The sequence below is a fragment of the Colletotrichum jinshuiense genome, chromosome 6 (assembly GCF_051148585.1).
Source record: "Colletotrichum jinshuiense chromosome 6, complete sequence".
Lineage (NCBI taxonomy): Eukaryota > Fungi > Ascomycota > Sordariomycetes > Glomerellales > Glomerellaceae > Colletotrichum > Colletotrichum jinshuiense.
The window spans coordinates 3,773,386-3,793,822 of record NC_139313.1 but is presented as its reverse complement, the minus strand read 5'-3'; the positions used below and the strand labels follow the sequence as shown (position 1 = coordinate 3,793,822).

The 20,437-nt window shown below is 56.1% G+C and overlaps 2 protein-coding genes across 2 annotated transcripts; one reads left to right on the top strand and one right to left on the bottom strand.

The window, feature by feature from the left end:
• Positions 1–10,382: 10,382 nt before the first annotated feature.
• Positions 10,383–12,726, top strand: EsH8_VI_000977 (transcription factor domain-containing protein; the record flags this gene model as incomplete). The annotated part of the gene is made up of 3 exons (XM_083272230.1): positions 10,383–10,995; positions 11,051–11,137; positions 11,189–12,726. The coding sequence occupies 3 exons, from the start codon at positions 10,383–10,385 to the stop codon at positions 12,724–12,726; spliced, it is 2,238 nt and encodes a 745-aa protein (XP_083127404.1).
• A 3,365-nt stretch (positions 12,727–16,091) lies between these two features.
• EsH8_VI_000976 (ATP-binding protein) lies at positions 16,092–18,597 on the bottom strand (the record flags this gene model as incomplete). Its single annotated transcript, XM_083272229.1, has 3 exons — positions 16,092–16,517; positions 16,626–17,713; positions 18,411–18,597. 3 exons carry the CDS (start codon positions 18,595–18,597, stop codon positions 16,092–16,094), a joined length of 1,701 nt encoding a protein of 566 aa, XP_083127403.1.
• Between the last annotated feature and the right edge of the window lie 1,840 nt (positions 18,598–20,437).

Below are 20,437 nucleotides of genomic sequence, written 5' to 3'. Positions count from 1 at the left end.
TTAGATCCTGTAGACTGCGGGAGATCTGCTGCATGCTGCGCGATTGGGGATGGATCAAGTATCGATATCTTGGGCGGAATGACCTGAACGGAGGCATCCTCGGCCACTGTCCGTGAAGATTGTGTGCACATGTCCCCTGAACCTGGCGGACTGGTAATGATGACGGGAACAAACGCGGTGAGGCAGCTTCCGGAGCAGGTTGGGAGGCCTAGAGACTAACATGATGCTAGTCTGTTGGACACCACCTTTACCGACAAGCTAGAGCCGACCTAGACATGACTGGCGGCTACGAGGCGTTCTTGGGGCTACTCCTCAGGCCCGAAATGGACAAACACCTGGACAAAAGCATTATGAGGCCCTCACCGCATTTGCAAAGCTGAAATCCCATGTTCAAGTGCGAGGCGGTGCCGAAAACTGCATCGCAGACTTGTGTCCGGTGGTCGTCTCCGCCATGACCATTACGTGGACGATGGTCGTTGAAGATGGCGTGCGGAGCTCGCTCGGGTTGGATGGGCGTGGTCGAGGCGCTGTCAAGGGGAACCCCCCTTCCCCAAAGATATGGAATCGGCTTGGTCCCTGTTGCGAAACCAACGTGTTCGGGTGTTTGGGGATTAGACGGGCCAGACACCGCCTTTTCTCGCCGGGACAGTCCTGTCAACGATGACGCTGGGCGAAGACAGGTTGAATACTGCTTAATGCCTGAGCCCTGTGTCTTTGGAGTCGCACGCTAGTTGTCGATCCAACAAGGCTGGCTGCCTGCCGGGCGTGGGAAATGCGAGAAATTGAGCACTGGCGGTGGTGGTTGGCCAACTAGGCATGAATCACAGCTCCTGATGACCCAGATGGCTGACAGCCCAATCCCTGCCACCCCGTGAGCCTTGCGGGCAGCTCCCAATGCGGAGCTCGTGATGGCGCGGGTCTGTGCTGCCAGGGAAGAGATCGAGGTCCTGGTTGTTTGCCCGGCGCCTTACTGGAAGAAGCATCGCCTCAATCGAGGCCGCCAGCCGATCTTTCAACTCGGCTGACACTTGCGGGAAGCAAAAGCGAGAAGGGTTGCCAGGAAGACCGTGGGTCAACGCCAGCTGAAGATGGCTGGTGCCCACCAAATGAAGGTTGCTACTCGGTGCGTTTGGAGCTGGCTGAAGGTTTGTTTCGATCTCGGCCTCAACGGCAGTTCGCGTGCCCTAACGAGGTAGATCGGACGGCGCTGCGGCTAGATTGGCATCTGCCCGTCTTGACACAGACAGCGCTTGGCCAGGAACATGGTGCGCACCAATCTGGCGGTGTGATGTCCCATCTGGAGAAAGTGAGGCATAGAACGTGTCTAAAGAGGCACTTGCTCGACGCCCCCTAACAGTAGTGCACATGAATGAGGAGGTTTATTACGTAGGCGATGCCGAGCCCGCGAGAGTAGTGATGGGCAACAAGGCGAGCTGACGCGGTGGTCGGCCGAGATGTGCACCAGAGGCCGGGCAGGCATCAGGCCTGCACGGGGCGGTGGTTGCTGAAGATCTTTTTCACGACTGATGTGGAGATTCCCAGTTCTGCTGTTACGGTGGGTGGCAGTGACGGCGAGGGGGGATGACGATGCCAGGAGGCGCTGTATCAGATTCGTCAGTCGCCTCAGCTCGGAAATCAACTGCAGTACGCAAGAGAGCAAATGAAGCAATGGTTGAGAATGCCGTCTGATGAATCATCCACTTGAAGGTTCCCTGCGAAAATCCCCGAGTCTGCAGCGGGCTCTGCAGCGGTATGGAGGGTCTCAGGTACTCCAAAGAGGGCCCTTTTCGGTCGAGGATGGAGACGCAAGGAGGGCGAGCGACGAACCATGATCGAATGTGCCTTCGAGAGCGGAAATAGGAACAAGACCCCACAGTCTGAGTCCAGTAACCAAGGCCGCCAAGGGCAGGGAAGGTGAATCGCAAACGAGTCGAATGCGCACCAATGAGTGGAGGGGCTGCGCCGGGCTGTTGGTGGGAGTGGTGGAAAGTACCTCAAAGTATCATCTCACTCTCTCCATCACCCCGCTAAGGGCTGTTTGGTTAGTCTCTCTTAGCCCTGGCAGGCATGGTCAGGGATTGCGCTATTGGGTCATGGATCTAGGGTCGACCCAAAGTGGGAGCACGAGAGAGTGAGACCATGAAAGAGAGAAGTGTGGTTCCGCTATGGGGTCCGACGGAGGTCACAATGGGGGCTTTCTCCAGCTCTATTCTCCGTCTCTTTGGCGGCATGGGCTTCCTTTTACGGGCCCAATCGAGCATGGAGCTGGCCGGCGATGGCTGTATGACCCGAGTTGGTCCTTGGAAGATGACAGACAGATGGAGGGCTGGCTGCATAGCACAGTAGCCCCTCGCCGCACCACCTGCACCGACGCGGGTCATGCAGTCAACAGCCTTCTACGGCCCAGGGGACCACAACCGGAGGGGAGAGTGAGAGAGAAAGGAAGCCGATATCGAGGTTCTGAGTGAGCGAGCGGCGAGCGAGCGAGCGAGCAACCATGTCCCATACCGCGCGCACTTATCAGAAGGATGGACAGACGGGTAGTCATAGATTGGAGTCGATTGCGCACTGATGGTGATCCAGTGTTTGGCGGTGGAGACCAGCCGTGGACGGCACGCACCGTTTCGAAAGTCAAAAGGCGACGGGAAGTAGCCAGATCCGACAACGGGCTAAGCCTCGCGCTCGGGCGGCAAGATTTGCAGCCATCGGGGGCTCCTCGTCCTCGTTGCTTGCTACAGAGGAGTCGAATCGCACGTTGATCGGATGGTCTGTGGCAGTTTTTCCGGCCACGGCTTGATACCGAGTCAACAAACGGTTGTCTTTTTCCGACTAGAAATTGTGGTGGTGCCATGGGCTTACTCTCTCTCTCCCTCTCTCTCTCTCTTTGGGCCTGTCGTCAAGGAGATGTGTCGTATTTTGCATGTATGTGATATGTGACGAAGGACGGGGGGAATGCTGAAATGGAAGGGTTGGGGTGAGTCCCTCATCCGACTTCAGCCAGTATGCATCCATCCTTTGGAAAGAAAGGGAAAAAAAAAATACAAAACAATCATCGTGAGCTGCGCACCATTGGCCAAAACTGGGTTGGCCTGGACGAGCCTCAGTCGGACAAGGGGCCCAACGTTCTGGGATTCCACGTTGGGCAAACCGACAGCCCGCTGTCATTACGACGGGCGGGGGAAAGTCTGAGGTTCCCCTCGCCCGCCCGCCCTCCTCCAAACAGGAGTGGTATGCATGTCTCAGCCACTCGTCTCAATCCTAGACGACGACGAAGTGGCGTTGGCAGAGAAGCCCGACAGCAATAGTCAATCAGACGATGGCCATCGGATGAAGGAGAGCATCGCTCTAATGTCCATCGTAGTTCCTGCTCCTGTCCGGACCGCCGGGGCAGTCTGCGAAGGCAACGGCAAAGCCCATCAGTCGCCGCGCTGATTAGCATGGCTGTCACAAACAATGGTCAACTGCACTAGACATGCCAGATTTGGACATCGGGTCAAAGTGCGACGACTGTCGATATGTCCTGGGTTCCGAGGCTTCCCAATCTGATTGGCCACACGGCTCAAATGGCGTGAGCAGAACGGGCTCAGCAGGCTAATGCATCGCCCTTGGTCACTTTTAGGCCAGCTGCAAGACAACGCGTACGGCTCGGCTCAGCCAGTGGCTTTCCCTGAGCCTGCGCGCCCAGCACGAACATGGGAAAGGCCTGTCAAATTGAAGGCATCGTGAAGGGTTGGCCATGGGGCCTGAGACCATTGACGAGGGAGCCCGGCCGGCCTCGTAACCGCACCCTGGGCAAGGGCGAAGGCGATGGAGCGCCCGCGTATATTATTATTTATCTTTCTGCTTTTCACAAAGGGCTCGACGGGCATTGCAGGGACGTACCGAAGGAAAGGGAAATTGGCACTCGCAACAAGGTTCGGTAGTCGTATGCGCCTGCCAGAGTTGCCCTCTCGTCGGGTCAACCCCAACAGTAGGGAAACTTTGGAGCCGATGTTCAACGCCCCGGACGTGGGGGCACACTCGCACTGGCGACAGTGTCTGCAATGAGACTAGAGCCGGGCCTAAGATGAGCATCAGGAAGCAGAAGACGGCGAGGGATGACGGCCATGCGACCCCTCCCGGCTGAAGCAAACGTCTCGGCGCATACATAGATAGTATGCCGTTGGACCAGGGCATTTTGCCGAGAGGGCATGGATGGCCGTGATTGGGGTGTCCGGCACCCAATCAAGCCGGGCAAAGAGCAACCCGTACCATTTCGTTCCATGGTCGCGGATTGGCAGTCCTCGTTCCTCGGACGCGAAGCTCCTCTGACGAAGGCCAAACCGGTAGCCCCGGGGGCTTGCAGTACGACATCGGAGATGTTCGGCGATTTAAAGTTGAGCAAGGGGCTTGTAGTGATTGTTGCGGCCTAAGCTTATTACGCTGGAATCCAAGCGCTGTGTACAGGACTCTATCCGTAACAAGTCGTACGCAGGTCCCGTCTCTTAGCGACTCGGAATGCGGGTGAACAGCACCGGCCGGTGCCGAAGTGGGCGGGAGCTGGTTGATGAGAAGACAGACATGGCCCACTGGATAAAGGTCTCGTGGGTTTTCAGCGTGTGTATTGCCTCCTGGCTCGACAGGCTGGTTGCCCTTTGGTCATGCAGGCCCGGAATTGCGTCCAATAGCCGACTAGGGGACGGCGAGCACAACTGGACGGGGCCAGCGCCGGCCGAGGAGGGCGTGAGACATGGCAGGATCCAAAGAGACAAAGATCTGCTGAATCGGCGATTTGCGGGAAAGCGATGCCAACGACACCCGACGGCACGCGACGGGGCTCGGCTGGGCTGACTCGAGCTCGGGCATCGTACCTATTTGGAGTCGTTGTCGAGTGACTGCAACACACAACTGAGGCAAGACACCGCCATGTGCAATTGAGGTGCCGTCCGTCGCGGTACACGTTGGCGGGGTGTGTATCCGTACTGGCTGGCCATGCTCGAAATCGATGGCGCGTGTCCGCCATCGTCAAGGCGGGGCATGCGTTTGCAATAGTGGCTTTTTACCGCGGAGTGTATTGCAGAGCAGAGCAGCGCAGCGCGGTGGAGAAAACAGGCGGCATGGCAAACTTTGCAGTTAAATTGTATCTGGATCTGTTAGGGGTTTCCTCCCTCGGTGTAAGTATTCCCATGGCGGAGTCTCATGGTTGCTGCTGGCCTGTTCATTGACCAAGGCAAGGGAGAGATAACCAACGCAAGGTAAATCGGATGGCAGCAGCAAGCAGGCTACGAATACAACACTATCTATGCACAGAGATGAGCGTGCTTGGCACGCCCCAGGCGCAGGGCTCATGGGGTCCGATTATTGCCGGAAAGACTCTGGGCAAGGTCTTGGGGGAAAGTGAGTCTCGGTCAATGGCCGTTGGCTGGGGGCGCACCGGAGGAGAGCCAAGGACAGACGAGGAGAGACGGAGAGGTAGCGAGGAGGGAGCGGGGGAATGCCAAGAGGCCTTTGTGGTCGGGATGAGGCACGGCGCCGAAGAGATTGTTGGTGGCCATGGTAATGATACAGGCTGTTAAATGCTGGTGCTTTATGCGGCCCATGGTGTGCTGCGGCTCTCGATTAGGGTGCTGATGGGTGACACTCCTACTGCAGTCCTACTGGGCCAGGACGAAGAAGGGCTGGCTGCTGCTACCTGAACGGTTGGAGTTGCTCCATCGTCGGATCGAGGCGGCAGGCCAACAAAAGGTGCTGGCTCTGGTGTAATCAAATGCAGCCCCCAGCTCCAATGCCCATGGCACCGTGCCCTTGTAGCGGGTGTACATATTATAGTATAGTGGTGGGCTTAGGGAGGCGCGGGAGGGCAGGATTAAGGTGGGAACAAAGCGAGGTATGGATACGGATACGTAGCAATAGTGTAGTAGCAGTAGCATCCGTTGTGAGGTGAACGTGTCACGATGGCTTCCTTCACCTTGGCCGCCGGGTTGGGGCTCAGTTGCTGTTGACCTCGGAGAGCCAGGTGCAGAACGGAGTCTTGCCCGGACGGGACAGGGACCCTTTCAAGAAAAAAAAGAGGGAGGGCACGTACCATTTCCTCCGAGCATTTGCCTTGGGTACGTACCGTAGTATCGCAGCGTCCGTATCCGCACACAGGTAGGTAGGTACCTAGGTATCCTCAAGGCAGGCAGGGGTGGTGGTGGGTAGGTGTCTCGTTGGAAGGAAGGGGAATGAGATGAGAGAGGGAGAGGGGGAGAGAGAGAGAGAGAGCGAGAGAGGGAAGGAAGGAAGGGTCCTGGCAGAGTCCCCACAGTGCGCAGGGGCTGCCGCTTATCCACTGAGGATTGCTCTATCCTGGGATTAGCGGCCTGCTAAGTGAGAGTGGAGCCCATCTCCAGCGGCTGACAGTGGGTCAGATGATGCTGGAGTCGCAGCCGAGTCCGCCAGGTGCACAGTGCATCGGAAGACACTGACAGGACCTTGAAGGGAAGGGACGCAGGGAAATCTCTGCGGCGGTCGAGCTTGCCTTTCCTTGTCGTGTCTGGTGGTCCGTCCTGCCATAGGTAGGTAGATGCGATGCCGTAGCGAGGGGAAGGAGGCAACTAGTTCATGGCAGACATTGTTCGGAATGCGAGGCAACTCGGCCACGTGATGGGTGAGAGGATGGCCGGAAAGAATACGATACAATATACGTACACACGCACAGAAGAGAAGCAGATAGTGTGTGTGAGAAAGAGGGGAGAGAGAGAGAGGAGGCGAGATAGCACCAACACCGACGGCCACTTTCCACGAGAAATCAGTCGCGGTTTCCCGGTGTTGCGTCTTGCTCATCAGGGTCAACAAGAAAGGTACGTACCGCTCACCTAGGGTAGGCAGGAACCAACTCTATCTTACCCAAGCAAAAGGACTCCGTCTCCGTAGCTAGGTCGCTAGCTATCTCAGGAAGGCGCGCAAGCACAATGCACCTCCTCGCCAAAGGAAGAATAGAAGGTGCATGGAAGAATTGGATCAATGGGAGGAACCTGCGAGCTTCAGGCAGGTGTGCAGTTTCCCCATCGGCTTCCTCAGGCAAAGATGAGAGAAGCTGCTTCTATCCATTTCCTCGTCGCCTCATCGCCCTCGAGTCCAATCGCCGATGCCAATCCGACCCAATGCACGTCTTCCCCATTCGTTGGTGTAGGGTAGGTAGGTAGGTTGTGCAGGCAGCGTACCTCGGGAACCCCATCCCATGCGCAGCACATCAACACCACACGGCCTGCATCGTCACCTCGACGGCCTCACCAGGCCCATCTCTCTCCATGGCCTGGATAAATGCTGCACCTCCTGACAGATGCATGCATGGTTTGATGGGTCGGCGCTGCCCGTCGCCCGCTGGCCCAGGGCCATCCCCCCGAGGCCCGCTGCCTTGACAGTAATAAACCTGAAGGAGCTCCGCAAAACTCGACTCTCGATGCACTTCAGAGCCACCAGCAATACGCTAGATCCTCGCCCTAATTAAACCGTCTTGCGACCGACATGTCGACATCCTCCCGGGTTTCCAGAGCCTCCGAGGCCTGAAGCTCCAGAGTTTGACAAGCCTACGCTTGTCTCCCACCGACTTGATCCATGTCCCGCCGCCGTCGTTCGATCCTGACCTTCTCTCCCATCCGTCGCAGACTAACTAGCATGAGAAGACGACACGAGACGGCCCCAGCAGTGCCGTGCCAATTCCAATCCTAGCCTCTCCAGAAGCTCAGTCCCTGGTACGGATACATGCTCGATTTTCGACCCTGGCTCCAGGGCCAATGCAGCCCGGCCCAGCGCGCCGCATTCGCATTGCAGTGACAACTCGACACGATGCGATGACAGCGCAAAAAGATGCTGCCGCCACGGAAACAATCCGTTCATCAAGTTTCAGGTTTCAATGAGGCGAATCCTGCCCTAGACTCGACCACTCAGATGTCTACTGTCCGCATCTCCATGCACCGCCAACACCGACGTCCTATTTGTCCTGCTCCACCACGCCGGCCAGGTGTCTCTGCCCAAGAGCCAAACCAATCCTGCAGAGCTCAGGCCAGGGACACTTTCTCCGACTAACCACCAGGCCTTGCCGTGGTTGGTTGCCGCCGCAGGATGGATCGACGAGAGAACAGATGCAATGCATTGACTTCTCGCTCCCCGTCTCTCACGGCACGGCATTTGGGACCATTGGGACGACTCGACAGCTAGACGACGGATCCACGGTGCCCTGTGACTGGACGGCATGCGATCCATCACATCCCACACTGCTCCATCCCACCCACCGTTAACAGATTCCCGCCCACAGCACCACCAGCTTACCAGGCACCTTGGCTTCTGGCATCACACACGCCGCCTCTCGACTCTCTCTGCTCAGAGTCAATCGTCTTTCCCAATCCAGCCGCCTGCATATGCAGTGACAGGCCCTAGAAAGCCCGACTTTCACTCCCAAAATCCACCATGATATCATGGTACAGTCAGTCTCTGCTACGCACCACTGCTCCGACACCCACGAGCAAGTACCGGCCAACGTTGACTCTTTTTTTTTCTTTCTTTTTTTCTTTTTTGGCCCGAATGGAGCAGGCACGCAGACTACCGCGAGCCGAACGCTTGATTGGAGACTAGTCTGTCGGACAGCAGCAATCAAAACATGATGCTCTCTGCATAATACAAGACGATGGTTTTTAGAAACCCCGATCACCGCCTCCTTCCCCCACACTTTCTCGACTCGACGCGACGCGGTACGATGCAACCTTTTTTTTTTCTTTCTGCCTTGTCATTACCGCCTTTCTGCTTCGTTGAAGCTGTTTTTCGGTGTCGTTCCAGAAGCGCCGCAATGCCAAACGATCCCTGGGCAATGGCGCGGCAGCCTCATCATCGTCCTGTACACGGCGACCCATGAGTCGTGAGCCAGTGATCGGCCATGGCTCATCTCTGCATCTCGTCATTGCCATTGAACAGGGCCCCTTCACAGTGCACGCGTCTCATTAAGCCCATCTCGTTTTATCTCGAACCAAGCATCCTCATCTCTCTGTCGTAGTGGAGTCTCCGCGCAACAACACTCTTTCGAGCACGACTTTGGATTCGAGGGTGTGCGCACAGTCCACCTTTTGGTTAGGCCGGCCCTTGTCAGTGCCAGAAGAAATTCTACGATGGCGAATCACAACGTCTCGAGCAATTATGGGGATGTATCGTGCGGGTAGTGACCCAGGGTACATGAGAGTACCTCGCTGTTGCTGGTAGGGGTGGTCGGCCACACCACGCTAGCAACGACCAGGGTGGGTGAGGAGTCAAGAGGAGGGGGCCAGCCTAGAGAGAGCTGTCGGAGCAAACAGGACAACGACAAGAGGCATCCATCTTCTGTCTCGTCTCTCTTCCACCTGGACGAGGGCACCGCACCGCATCGTACCGCACCACAGCGCTTCAAGTGGAGAGATGCTGCCAAGAAGGCCCCAAAAAACCCACATGCCATCCACCGTGGACGATGGCCAAGCTGACAGCAATTCCGTTGTGTTTTCCCTCCTTTTCTCGTCAGACGACAGCTACTGGGCTCTTTTATTAGCATCCATATTCCTCACGGCACGGACGGCACAAATAGCTGCTGCCCTGGGGGTGGAGAGGAGGAGAACCGAGAAGCCCTGCCCGACAAGCATCAAGTACCCCCAGTCTGCTCTTGGCACACTTGGTACGACATGAGACCTCACCTCACATCCCACACCGTTCTTATCCGCCCATGCTCTCACCCATCGTATGGGAAACAATACTCCCCCCCAATTCACAGTCGTGCACACCTTGCATGTGGGGAGCTAAGGTGCTAGGGGTCCTTAGTGCGTGTGGGAGAGACATCGATTCTCTGCACGTCTTCCTCTCTCACCCTCCTGGCCCTGTCGATGTCCCGACTTCCCACCCACTAGCAGCGCACCTATCTGCAGATATGTATGTGCATATCCCGCCCCTCGAAGCGGCTGGCCCATGTCCTGTCGTCCAACGACCCTCTTTCTCTTCCCACTTCGTCTCGACGGCAAGCTGGTTTCCAAATAAGACCCAGCGATCATCTCTCCACCCACCTCAGCCCCTCCATTCCACGTCGGCTCCCCAGCGATCAGCCTTTTCCTTCTTCTTGAGCGGTCCGCCACGGTCGTGATCTTCAACAACTTTGCCCGCTTCTCGTCGTCTGCCCTCCTGCCTTGTCCTGTTCGGCATCGCCTTCGTGGTCATTTGCTGCCATCTGTTTCCTCCTCCACTTTGGTCTCTTGGAGATCCCCATGGCCTTCGGTCTTGATATCTGACCAACCGCCCAACTATTGAATTCCCAAAACGCCGCCTCATCTTCCTCACCTCGCATCACCTACGGGCACAGTCACCTTAATTTTGGTTCTTCCCGGCTGGCATGGTCTCGCTAATGACGAGCCATGGATCCTACTGTTCAACCGATCGTTTCCGACGAAGGGGATCTATCGTGGTCAGATAATCACAGCAACTCTTCGGACGACAACATGCACGACGACATGCTGCTCCCTCACTCGCCCGCCTCCCAGGCGGCATCGGCGTGGATGGACTCAACAATTGCCTCTCACTCCCACACGGGCCAACTGTCTCCTGCCAGTACCGGCATGGATATTCCCACCCTGGACCCGTCTTGCGCCCCGACAATGGTACACTCTGCATCGTCGTCTTGCGCCGATTCTTGGAGCACCGGCCATGCCGATGCCTTTGACGAAGACGAGGCTGACAACGACATTGTATGGGAGCAGGGTTCGGACGACGTCCTGACCGTACCCAAACTCGAACCTCTGGACGACGACTTCAAGCTCGATGATGTGCAGGAAGTTCCGCTCACACCAGCTCAAGCCTCTCTTATCTCGCCCACGAACCAGCCGAAACAAAAACGACCACGAGGCCGGCCCCGGAAGCATCCTGTGGCCCCCATTATCAATCCGAGCAAGGTTACCAAGGGCCGGTCCAAGACAGGATGCATCACTTGCCGGAGAAGGAAGAAGAAGTGCGACGAGGCAAAGCCTAGATGTAAGTGGTGCGCCCATCCAAGTGCTCGGCTGTGTCTAACTGTGTCTTGTCATAGGCATGAATTGCGAGAAGAATGCTGTCGTGTGTGAGGGTTACCACGAAAAGAAACTTTGGCGGAGCGGCAAGGAGAGAGCAACCGACGGTGAGTGCTCCCTCAAACCACGTCGAGACATGGTAGCTAACGAGATGAAAGATCGTCTTGGTGGTGAAGAATCACTCGTCTTTACGATGCAGCCCCTGTTCAACGGCGTCGATACGATTGAGGACAAGATCTTCTGGAAACACTATGGTATTCATCTCAGCAATGTTCTCACTGTCGAAGGAGAGGCCAAGAACGCATTCAAGGACATCATCCTTCCACTGGCAAACCTTCATCAAGGTGTTATGCACTCCATTCTCGCCATGAGCAGTAAGCACATCGATTTCGACACTCCCTATGGCGCCAAACTACTTGAGCAAAACCCAACCACCAGCCTGGAGGCTCTGCGGGCAAGATCCGCTTACCACGACGAGCAAGCAATGAAGACCCTGTACGCCGACATGAACCGCTCGGGAGAGGAGGACGGAGTTGATCGGAAGACGATATTATCCGCACGCTATGCACAGATCCTTTGCCTGCTCGTCACCACATTAATCGAGGGCGAGCCCCACGGCGCTCACCGGGTTCATCTCGGGGGCTACAAGCGACTCATCCAAGAATCACCCCCAGAGGACCCCGTCTTCTTGGCCTTTATCACCGAGTTCTTCCAATATCACATCTACGCGGATGAACTACTGTGGCACCCTACAAACAACTGCCCGCGCCTCGCTTCAGAGGACTGGAATTCCCTGGTTCCCATCGAGTCGCCTCGCCTGCTGGGCGTTGCCGATGGTTTGTTTCAGTATCTCTGTCACATCACAACCATCAGGAACACCATTCGAGAGAACATTTACAGAGGGGCCGAGACCGTGGTGACATACCACATCCTGTATCAGGCACAAGAAATACAGGAGGCCATCGAGCAGTGGATGCCCCTCTGGCCGCCAGGTGACAGCCGGCATCGGGTCGGCCTAATTTACAAGCACATGATGTTCCTGCATCTATTCCGCACTATCTACCCTCCCACATCTCCCGAGAGAAGACCTTCGGTCTTTTCTGTAGCAACATCTATCGCCACTTCATCCTCATCATCTTCCTCACGTCGTCATTCACAAATTTCTCGGCCATCCACCGCCACAAGCTGTGCCTCGTCTCCCGGCCTTAGACCCACAATAGCCACCGGGCTTCCCTCGTCGATGCAGCTGAAGCGCGAACCCAACTCTCGAGGCCCGTCCAGAACGAGCTCCATGCACGAATCCGATGCAGGATCCTCGAGCTGCGCCGTGATCGACGAGCAACGTCCAGCCTCTCCGCCGCCGATTCGCCGCCCACCCCAGCACGACAACCGGATCACCGCTGTCGTCGATGAGTCGCTGGCAATCATGGAAGGCTTCAAACCGTCAGACCCCGCTCTAACTCTGCTGCTGATGCCAAGTCTGGTCATCGGCACTACGTGCTTCGACCCTGCACAGCAAGAACGAGTTCGCGCTGTGATTCGGTCAGTTCGAGGCTACACCGGCCTACGCAACTGCGACCGGGTCCTTGAGGTCCTCGAAGAAGTCTGGCATCTCATGGATTTCGGCGAATGGATTGCCGTTTGGGATTGGCAAACCGTTGCTAGAAGACTTGGGCTTGATTTCCTTTGCACCTGAGCAGTCTGGGCCAAAAACGGACCGCACTTTTCTCGCATACATCTGGGTCGTATTGCTTGCTGTACGCAGGCATTGTCCGCATTTTGCTTTCATACCGGTATACCCGTGTGTTGTATTCTCTCGCTACTTTTTCTCCCCTTTTTCTCATTTTATTTTCACCATGTTTCTGGGTCGGCATTTTTGTAGTTGGAGTTCTCGGACGAGGCATGTAACGGAGACGACATCATGTACAGTGAGGCAGGCCAAATGCATCACAGCTTCGTACAACGGATTTGGCAGGGTGCGGCAGACGCGAATCGTGGAACCCAAGAGCCTATGCACCATGCATGGGGCAGCTGAAGGCCGGTGGGGCTCGTGGTTCAGTCTTCCTCAGCGCTGGATTTTGCATCTGGGGTTGGCGATGCCATTGTGTCGCTACCTTTGCCTTACCCCCCGTGTTTTGGTGCTCATACAGCGGCGTTTCTTACTGTATTTTCGGATGTTGGCTCTTTCTGTCTGGTTCACTCAGGTTTTGGGTAATGGGGCAGACATGGGATCTATGGGGTGGGTGGGCGGTTCGGACACTGTCCGATTGATTTCTACTTTGTTTTGCACACATGTTACAACTGGGTTCTCAGCGAGGTCTCTAGGGCATTATCAAAGGAGCATGAATGAAGGCCTGCTACTGCGACGGCACTGGAGGAATGGCCGCGACACAATACAATCTGCGCCGGCTGCGCCTATCCTCACTATTCTGGTGTTCCATGCTGCTGATTTAAGACATTGAGCCCCTATGATTGTGCCTTGCTTAATCCTGAACTGGAAATGTACGCAAAGAACGAGTCGTCTGCTGCGCAGGAAAATGGTTCGTCTCTGGTGGCAAACCACCGCCTCGGCTGCGTTGAACCGCAACTTTGTCACGGCTCGATGTGGCCGCCCAAGCGCTGCCTGCTACGTAGTCTTTCACATACATACATGATATATGACGGTTTGATGGGAGGAGACCCCCGGCTGCACCAGAGAAGCACATTGGAAAGCACGGATGTTTCTCGTACGACTTTCAAATGGGCTGGTTGTTACGCCTCTCGCTGTACGTGCAGACGAAAGCATTCACATGTGCAGCGAAGATCCCTATTTGCCAATGCGGCCGTGAGAGCCGAATTGCCAGCCGTCACACCCCCCTCCGCACCTCTTTTTTTTTTTTTACGACATCGCTGCCATTCATTCGTCTCCGCGTATCTGTTCTGCCTGTATACATGGTGTGCATGTCAAAAAAGACGTGGGGAAAAAATACATGGCACTACTTGCGGTACTTGCCGATAGGAAAGCCCCCCTCCCCCCGTTCTGTCCAGTACATCCAACAAGTTGCATGCACTTCACCCCCGGGACTTTTCTCGCGTAATCCGAGTACCGTCGGTTTCGTTGAATCTGGGAGGGGGGGAAAGGGGGGTAGCGAGGGGGCGAGGGGAAGGAGGGAATGTCGTTGGGCGAGGGCTGTGAGATTCCGCAGGAGGACGGAGACGGCCATCTGCATATGCTGTGAGGTGCGAGCTAGGCTCGGAAAGGAGACAATTATGGAGGGCTTGCAACGACGGCAAATCACCTTGTCAATTAGCATATATCCCTGGCCGCCCATTCAGAGGACGGGGATTGGGGGGGTGGAGGGGGAGAGCAAGCAAGCAAGCAAGCAACGCATGCACCTTTGAGGGAGGGCATGGAACGGAGCCCTTCCCACTGCGGTTGGACCCTGGCGAGGCGCGGCCCCCAATGTGGTGATCGCCTGGCCTACATGGGTCGTCCCAATCATCCAATGTACGGGTACACGATTAACCGTTGGTAGTGCGGTATACGAAGGAGGCGGGCCCCTGTTTGCGGAGCAGTCCGTGTGTTTTCTTCCTTCTTCTTGGTCGTCTACTCCTCTTCGTCTCCTCCTCCCCCAGTGTCGGGGCGAGCATGCTTGATTCGGTTCGGGCTGGTCTATTTTTTCGTTATCCCGGGGGAGAGAGAGAGAGAGAGAGTGGGCGGAACAAACGAGAGAGGAAGGGGGGCCGGGGTTCGTCGAAATGCGGAACCGCCTCCGCAACTCATTTGCGCGCGCTCAGAGAACGGGGTTCGTCGTCCATGATGGGGGCCAGCAGCAAAGAGGGACGGCGAGGGAACCGCGTGCTGGCTTGTCACTGAGTGTTGCGAGGCCGGTTTTGCCTCCCGCGCGCGCTTGAGGTTCCCGGCGATCTACAGCGGATTCTCGGCAGCTTCGGGAAGTTGCCAGGCGAAGGGGGGTGGGATTTTAATGGTTGGTTTTTATTTCGGCGGGTTGGTAGCCCGGCTTCAAGGATAATCGAAGGGTCGAAGAAACAAAACGATAAATAAAAAAAATAAAAAAAAATAAAAATGCCGTCCCTTCCCCCCTCCCCAATCAAAAAGAAAGGGATTGTACGGATACACTAGAGATTGACGAGATAACGACGACGACGGGATGAAGTGCGTGCGCGCGCTTCCAGGGACCGGGGGGAGAACGAGCCCATTTTTTTTATCGTCGTCGAGCAGGGGCTGCTGTTTGTCACTTCGGAGAATGCTACGCCCGCCCGCCCAAAAACGTACATGTTCGCGAGAAAGGATGGGGGAAGAGGAGCCGCTCACTCAAGGCGGAGAAATAACGGGTGACCGGGGGGGCTGGGGAGGAAGCAGAGTTTAGGACTCGCGGCCTGGAGGCATGCGACGGGGAGGAAGAGAGAGATAGAGAGATAGAGATGGAGGATTTCGATGATGTGTGAAAAAGTTTGACAAAGGGAATTTTCATTTGCTGGAAATTAATGATCGATCGTACATGGGGGGAGCGTAGCATCACATCGCACATCTCCCCCCCTCTCTGTCCCCTCCGTTTCTACATATCGTACAGGGCCTTATGGGTCCTCTCGCCATCGTTTTCCCAGCCACGCCTGATTTTACAAAATAAAAATAAAGTGTGAGTTGTACAACACTCACACTCACAGCCACACGACAACCTCCCCCTCCCCCCATCCAGGCGTCGACACGTATCTGTCCAGCTGGTGCCGTTCCCATGCATTTCAGGCTTCATCCCACATTCGGATCAGCACCTCGAAGCCAATCCCGCCAATCGATCAGCGCCGGATCTATGTCCGATCTCAGGGTGGTCCCCTGGAACTGGTGGGTGGGATGGATCATGAGGGGTGTGCCCCATCAGATCCGATCTTGCATGTTCCCATCCCATCGCGAAAACACAATGCGCGCGCGCGCACTCAATCACACACAATCACATCTGAGTCTCGCCAATCTCTCAACGACAGCCCCCAACACGCCCCCGGACCAAGGGAATAGGCGAGACGCGAGGATCCCGTCATAATCCCATCGTCGACTTTCCCCACTCAGACGTACATGCCCCGGTCCTCGCCCTCGATCAGCTTGACCGTGACGCCGTTCTTGCCCTCGCGGAGTATCTCGTACTTGCCACCCAGCACGAGATCCTTGGCGACGAGCTCGCGCGTACGGCCGAGCGACTCGATATCGCCGATGCGCTGGATCGTCTTCTCCAGGTGGTCCCTGAAACCCTCCTCGGCGCAGACCTCCTGGAAGGCCCGGTGCATGGGTACCGAAGAGGCGCGTACGTTTGCGTTCGAGGCGATGCTGAAGAGGTTGAGCCTGTCCATGTCGCGGATGAAGTCGGCGCGCGTCATGATCTGCTGCGCCTTGTGCATCGGGAAAGAGGGGAGCACGTGGCCGTTTTCCTCGTCGTATAGTTCCATGTCCTCTTCCTTGTCGACGAGGGCCTGTGCAAGGACCATGGCGCCGGCCTGGTCGATTGTTAGCATGCCTGTATCTCCTTCGTTCCTTTGCTTTAGGTTTGGTTGAATGACGCATCACGGGGGGAAGGGGGCGGTGAGGGGGGGTTGATCACGTACAGCCCACTTCTGCTGGTCCATCACGTCGTCATCCATCTCGGCACCGAGGATCCAGCACTGGTTGAGGAACCAGGTTTTCTCGACCTGGCAGATGGACTTGCATGTGGCGATCATATCGCGGCTCTTTGCGACGCGGTTCAGGAACGACAGCCGGCCGCCTACGAGATCGTACACCTCCTCGAGCTTCGTCATGCTCAGCCGCTCGTTGAAGTACTTCATGCGGTATTTTGCGAGCGCCGCGATGGCTTGACGCTTGGGCAGGTCGCGTACCGACATCACCTCCATCCGCGTGGCGAGCTGCTTGAAGCGCTCGTACACCCAGTAGTCGTCAGTGTTGAATACCATGGTGACGAGGTTCGAGGCCGCCCACTGCTCGGCGCGCTGCTGGAGGAGCTCGATGAGATCCTTGCCGTCGTCGTCGTCGCGAATCAGGTGCATCTGGTTGATAATGACGACGAGGGGCTTCTTGCGCACGGCGCGGTTGACGATGGCGACCTTCTCGAGCTTGTTGAGGGCGCGTTCAATGTCGAGCAGGGCGGTCGTGTCGCGGGGTCCGCGTTCGCTGAAGTAGCCGCCAATGTAATCCTCGTGGAACTCGAAGTCGAGGGCCTTGCCGAGACGGATGCGCACGATTTCCAAGTCGGCGTGGGCCTCAAACATGGCGACGCCGTCGCCGTCGATCTTGCGCATGGCCTCGATGAGCATGCTGCTCTTGCCGGTACCCTTTTCGCCGAGGATCAGGAAGTAGTGGCCGACCTCGAGGCCGTTGACGATCTGATCGATGCGTAGTTGCTCGGGCCGTTGCACCCAGCGGTCGTCGGCATCGGCGGGGTTCTGGGGCACTTCCTTGCCGATGGCGGCCAGTTCGAGGACCGGGTCGCCCGGCGTGAAGGCGCGGGTCATCTTGTTGAGGACGATGCGCTTATAGGTCTTGTGGTAGGCGTAGCCTGCTATGGCGAAGCCGGCAGCGAGAACGAGTATAGAGGCGAAGGAGGTCGCGGCGGACTCGAGCATCTTCTTGGCGAGCGAGTCGCCGCCATCTTGGGATTTTGAGGCCGGTTCCGGTTTCGAGGGTGGTTTAGTTTCGTCTGGGTGAGGTTAGCTGTGATGTCACCCATTGCCGCCTGTTAAGCTTGTTGCAAGGTGAAGGGCGAGATCTGTCACTTGAAAGACTTGAGATCGCTCCGATGACTGAACTTGGTTTTCACGAGACACGTCGAGATGAACGCCTTGCGTCCGTTGGCCGGAACCAACATCAGTACATTCCCGGCTCATTCCGTCGCTGTGCTTTGATGGTTTGCAGTCCAGCCCGGCTGCATCCCGGGGCTCATAATGGCTTCACTCTGACCCTAGTGAGTAGTCGCTAAGCAGAGTCCATCGGGTGTGCGCCCCTCTTGCCCCACGATCATGTCTTGCGGTTCATTGAAGAGTTGCTCAGTGTTCCGGGCTCATCATAGGCGTGCTGAGAGAGCTGAGGCAGCACGGCGGCAATCATGGCAGCCTGATTTGCTCTCGCCGAGGGCAAGGCTGGCGCGTGGTCTCACATGGTATGCTGCATCTTGGCCTGCAGTCTCGGCTCCTGGCCTACAGACATCCCTGCTCCGACGAACCTAAAGAGCGAGAATCTGACGCCCAGCCTCGCGCTGCCGCGCTCATCTTGGTTCGTTTATGGCCCCCAGATCCCACCACCATGCAGCACAAACAGGGACCAACAGACATGTAAAACAATGCACCAATCGGACGGGAGAAGAGAGGAGAACAAGGGACATGCGCGCGCCAACGTACCGGACGACCTTCTTGACGGATGTGTGGAGAAGTAGACGGCGGGTGTCTTGAACGGCGACGACAGCGGTGCCGGTGCCGTGTTTGCCGTGGCAGACAGCCCCCAAGGGCCGCGGCCACGCGTCCCGATCCACCGGGTCGGAGAGGGTCGCAGCAGCATAAGCTGACCACCCTTGCTCACCAAAGCCATGGCTAGTATGCAACGAGCATCTGCAGGGCCTGCTGCAGCTCGTGTTGACAATGATCAGTGGTGAATGTTCTTGGGGGCGGACACGAGAGGGGTTGAGTTTCGAGAGGCGAGGGGGTGATGAGGGAAATGAGCGACGATTTGATTAGCAACAGATCCGGTTTGAAAATTGCGGCGGAGTGCGAGATTTTGATTGTTATGGATCAAGGAGAAAACACCACCAACGTCAAGCCACAAAGGGGGGCAGAGGACACAAACCAGCAAGAGCTCCGGGAGAGAGGGAGCTGAGAGCTCCTGCCAATTACTCTCCTGCGTATCCTTGGCGCCGTGATTCCTTGGCAGGGCCCCTGTCAGGCTGAAGCCAAACAGCAGCTGGCATGTGGCGCAAGCCGACGGCCCTACCCAATTGGGCAGATAGGGAGCAGGGGGTGTGGCTGAAGCGTCCGCCCATTGGCGTTTCGGAGATGGGCAGCCCCACCTTCTGATAGCGACTCGGTTCCGAATTCAGGTTGTAGTGGGACAATGTTGCACTCGACAACAGTGACGACGACGACGGAGACTCGAGCTGACGACACGATGGCTTCAAGTTCGACGGCTCACTTCAGTTTGGTGACGGTGCGCGAAGGCTGGTGAGCTGAATGAATCTCTATACAAGACCGCCTCTAATAGCCATGCACACCTTGCTTAGGTAGCCCACTGATCAGTGAACCCACAGTTCTAGAGCCCTTCCATCCCATCTTATCGACTTGAACCTGAAAAGGACCAAAACGTTGGCCAATGAGGCGAACCATGAAACACGTGTTGCATTGTTTGCAGGTTCGTAACGAAATTGGCAAACCTTCGGGGTGAGGCATTTGCGTGACGCCAGACGCCTCCTCCCTAGGGCCCTCCCTCCAAATATCCTTTTTACCGTATTGCCGTAGTTGGAAGTGCCCCAAGCTTCAAGTTCAAGATGCATTGCCCATCAATTTTGTATGTCTTGATGTTTATCAACATCGCCGGTGGTTTATAGTTTAGAATTAAATTGAACTTTTTTTTGCCGATGACCCCTCTTCTTCTCTTCTCTGTGTAGATGACAGCTCGCAATATGATCATCGATGTTGCCGTAGAAAGTGGGACGTCCCGAAACAGACTACTATGCGAGCCTGATGATATAAACAATTCAAAACTACCGCCTCAATCACTCATTGTAAATCATTTTTTCCGCAGTGAAGCCACGTTCATTGTGCAGGTCAAGAAGCTAGGCCGGTGCTGTGGCGATTTTTTTCTCTCTATTACATACTCCTAGAACCTCGTGGCTTTGAAAAGTGCTAACATTTTGCCAAAAATGAAGTCTTTCAAGGATTAGATTGCTATTCAGACAATTTCATCGTAGAGAACGTAAGAATAGCCAACAACACACATTTTTATATCACTAGACTACAGTCTTCTCGGCGGACGGTACAACTTCCCACAAGATCACTCATCCAGTAAGCGTACAAGTGACCCGTGAACGGCACAGAAGCTATTTGCATTATGGCCCTGCGAACTGGCCAACAATCTTGAGCATGATTACCTACGGCTATCAAGCCTATTAGTCAATATCTTTAATAGGAGGAGTAAAAGCTCATCCAGCTCATCCCCTAATGACAGAGATCGTCCATGACCGAATCTATCACTACAACATATGCTTCTGGGGCACATGTCCTAGATATTATTCGTTTCTTGTCAACGGCATCATGTATTCTCACCGAACATCATCAACCTCTATGGCCCGTGCACTGTGCTCTCCAATGCTCTTTCCCAACTAGGTACTCGGCTTGACGTGCCTTCCTGCCACGCAATATTCTTCCCAGGCTGGCTT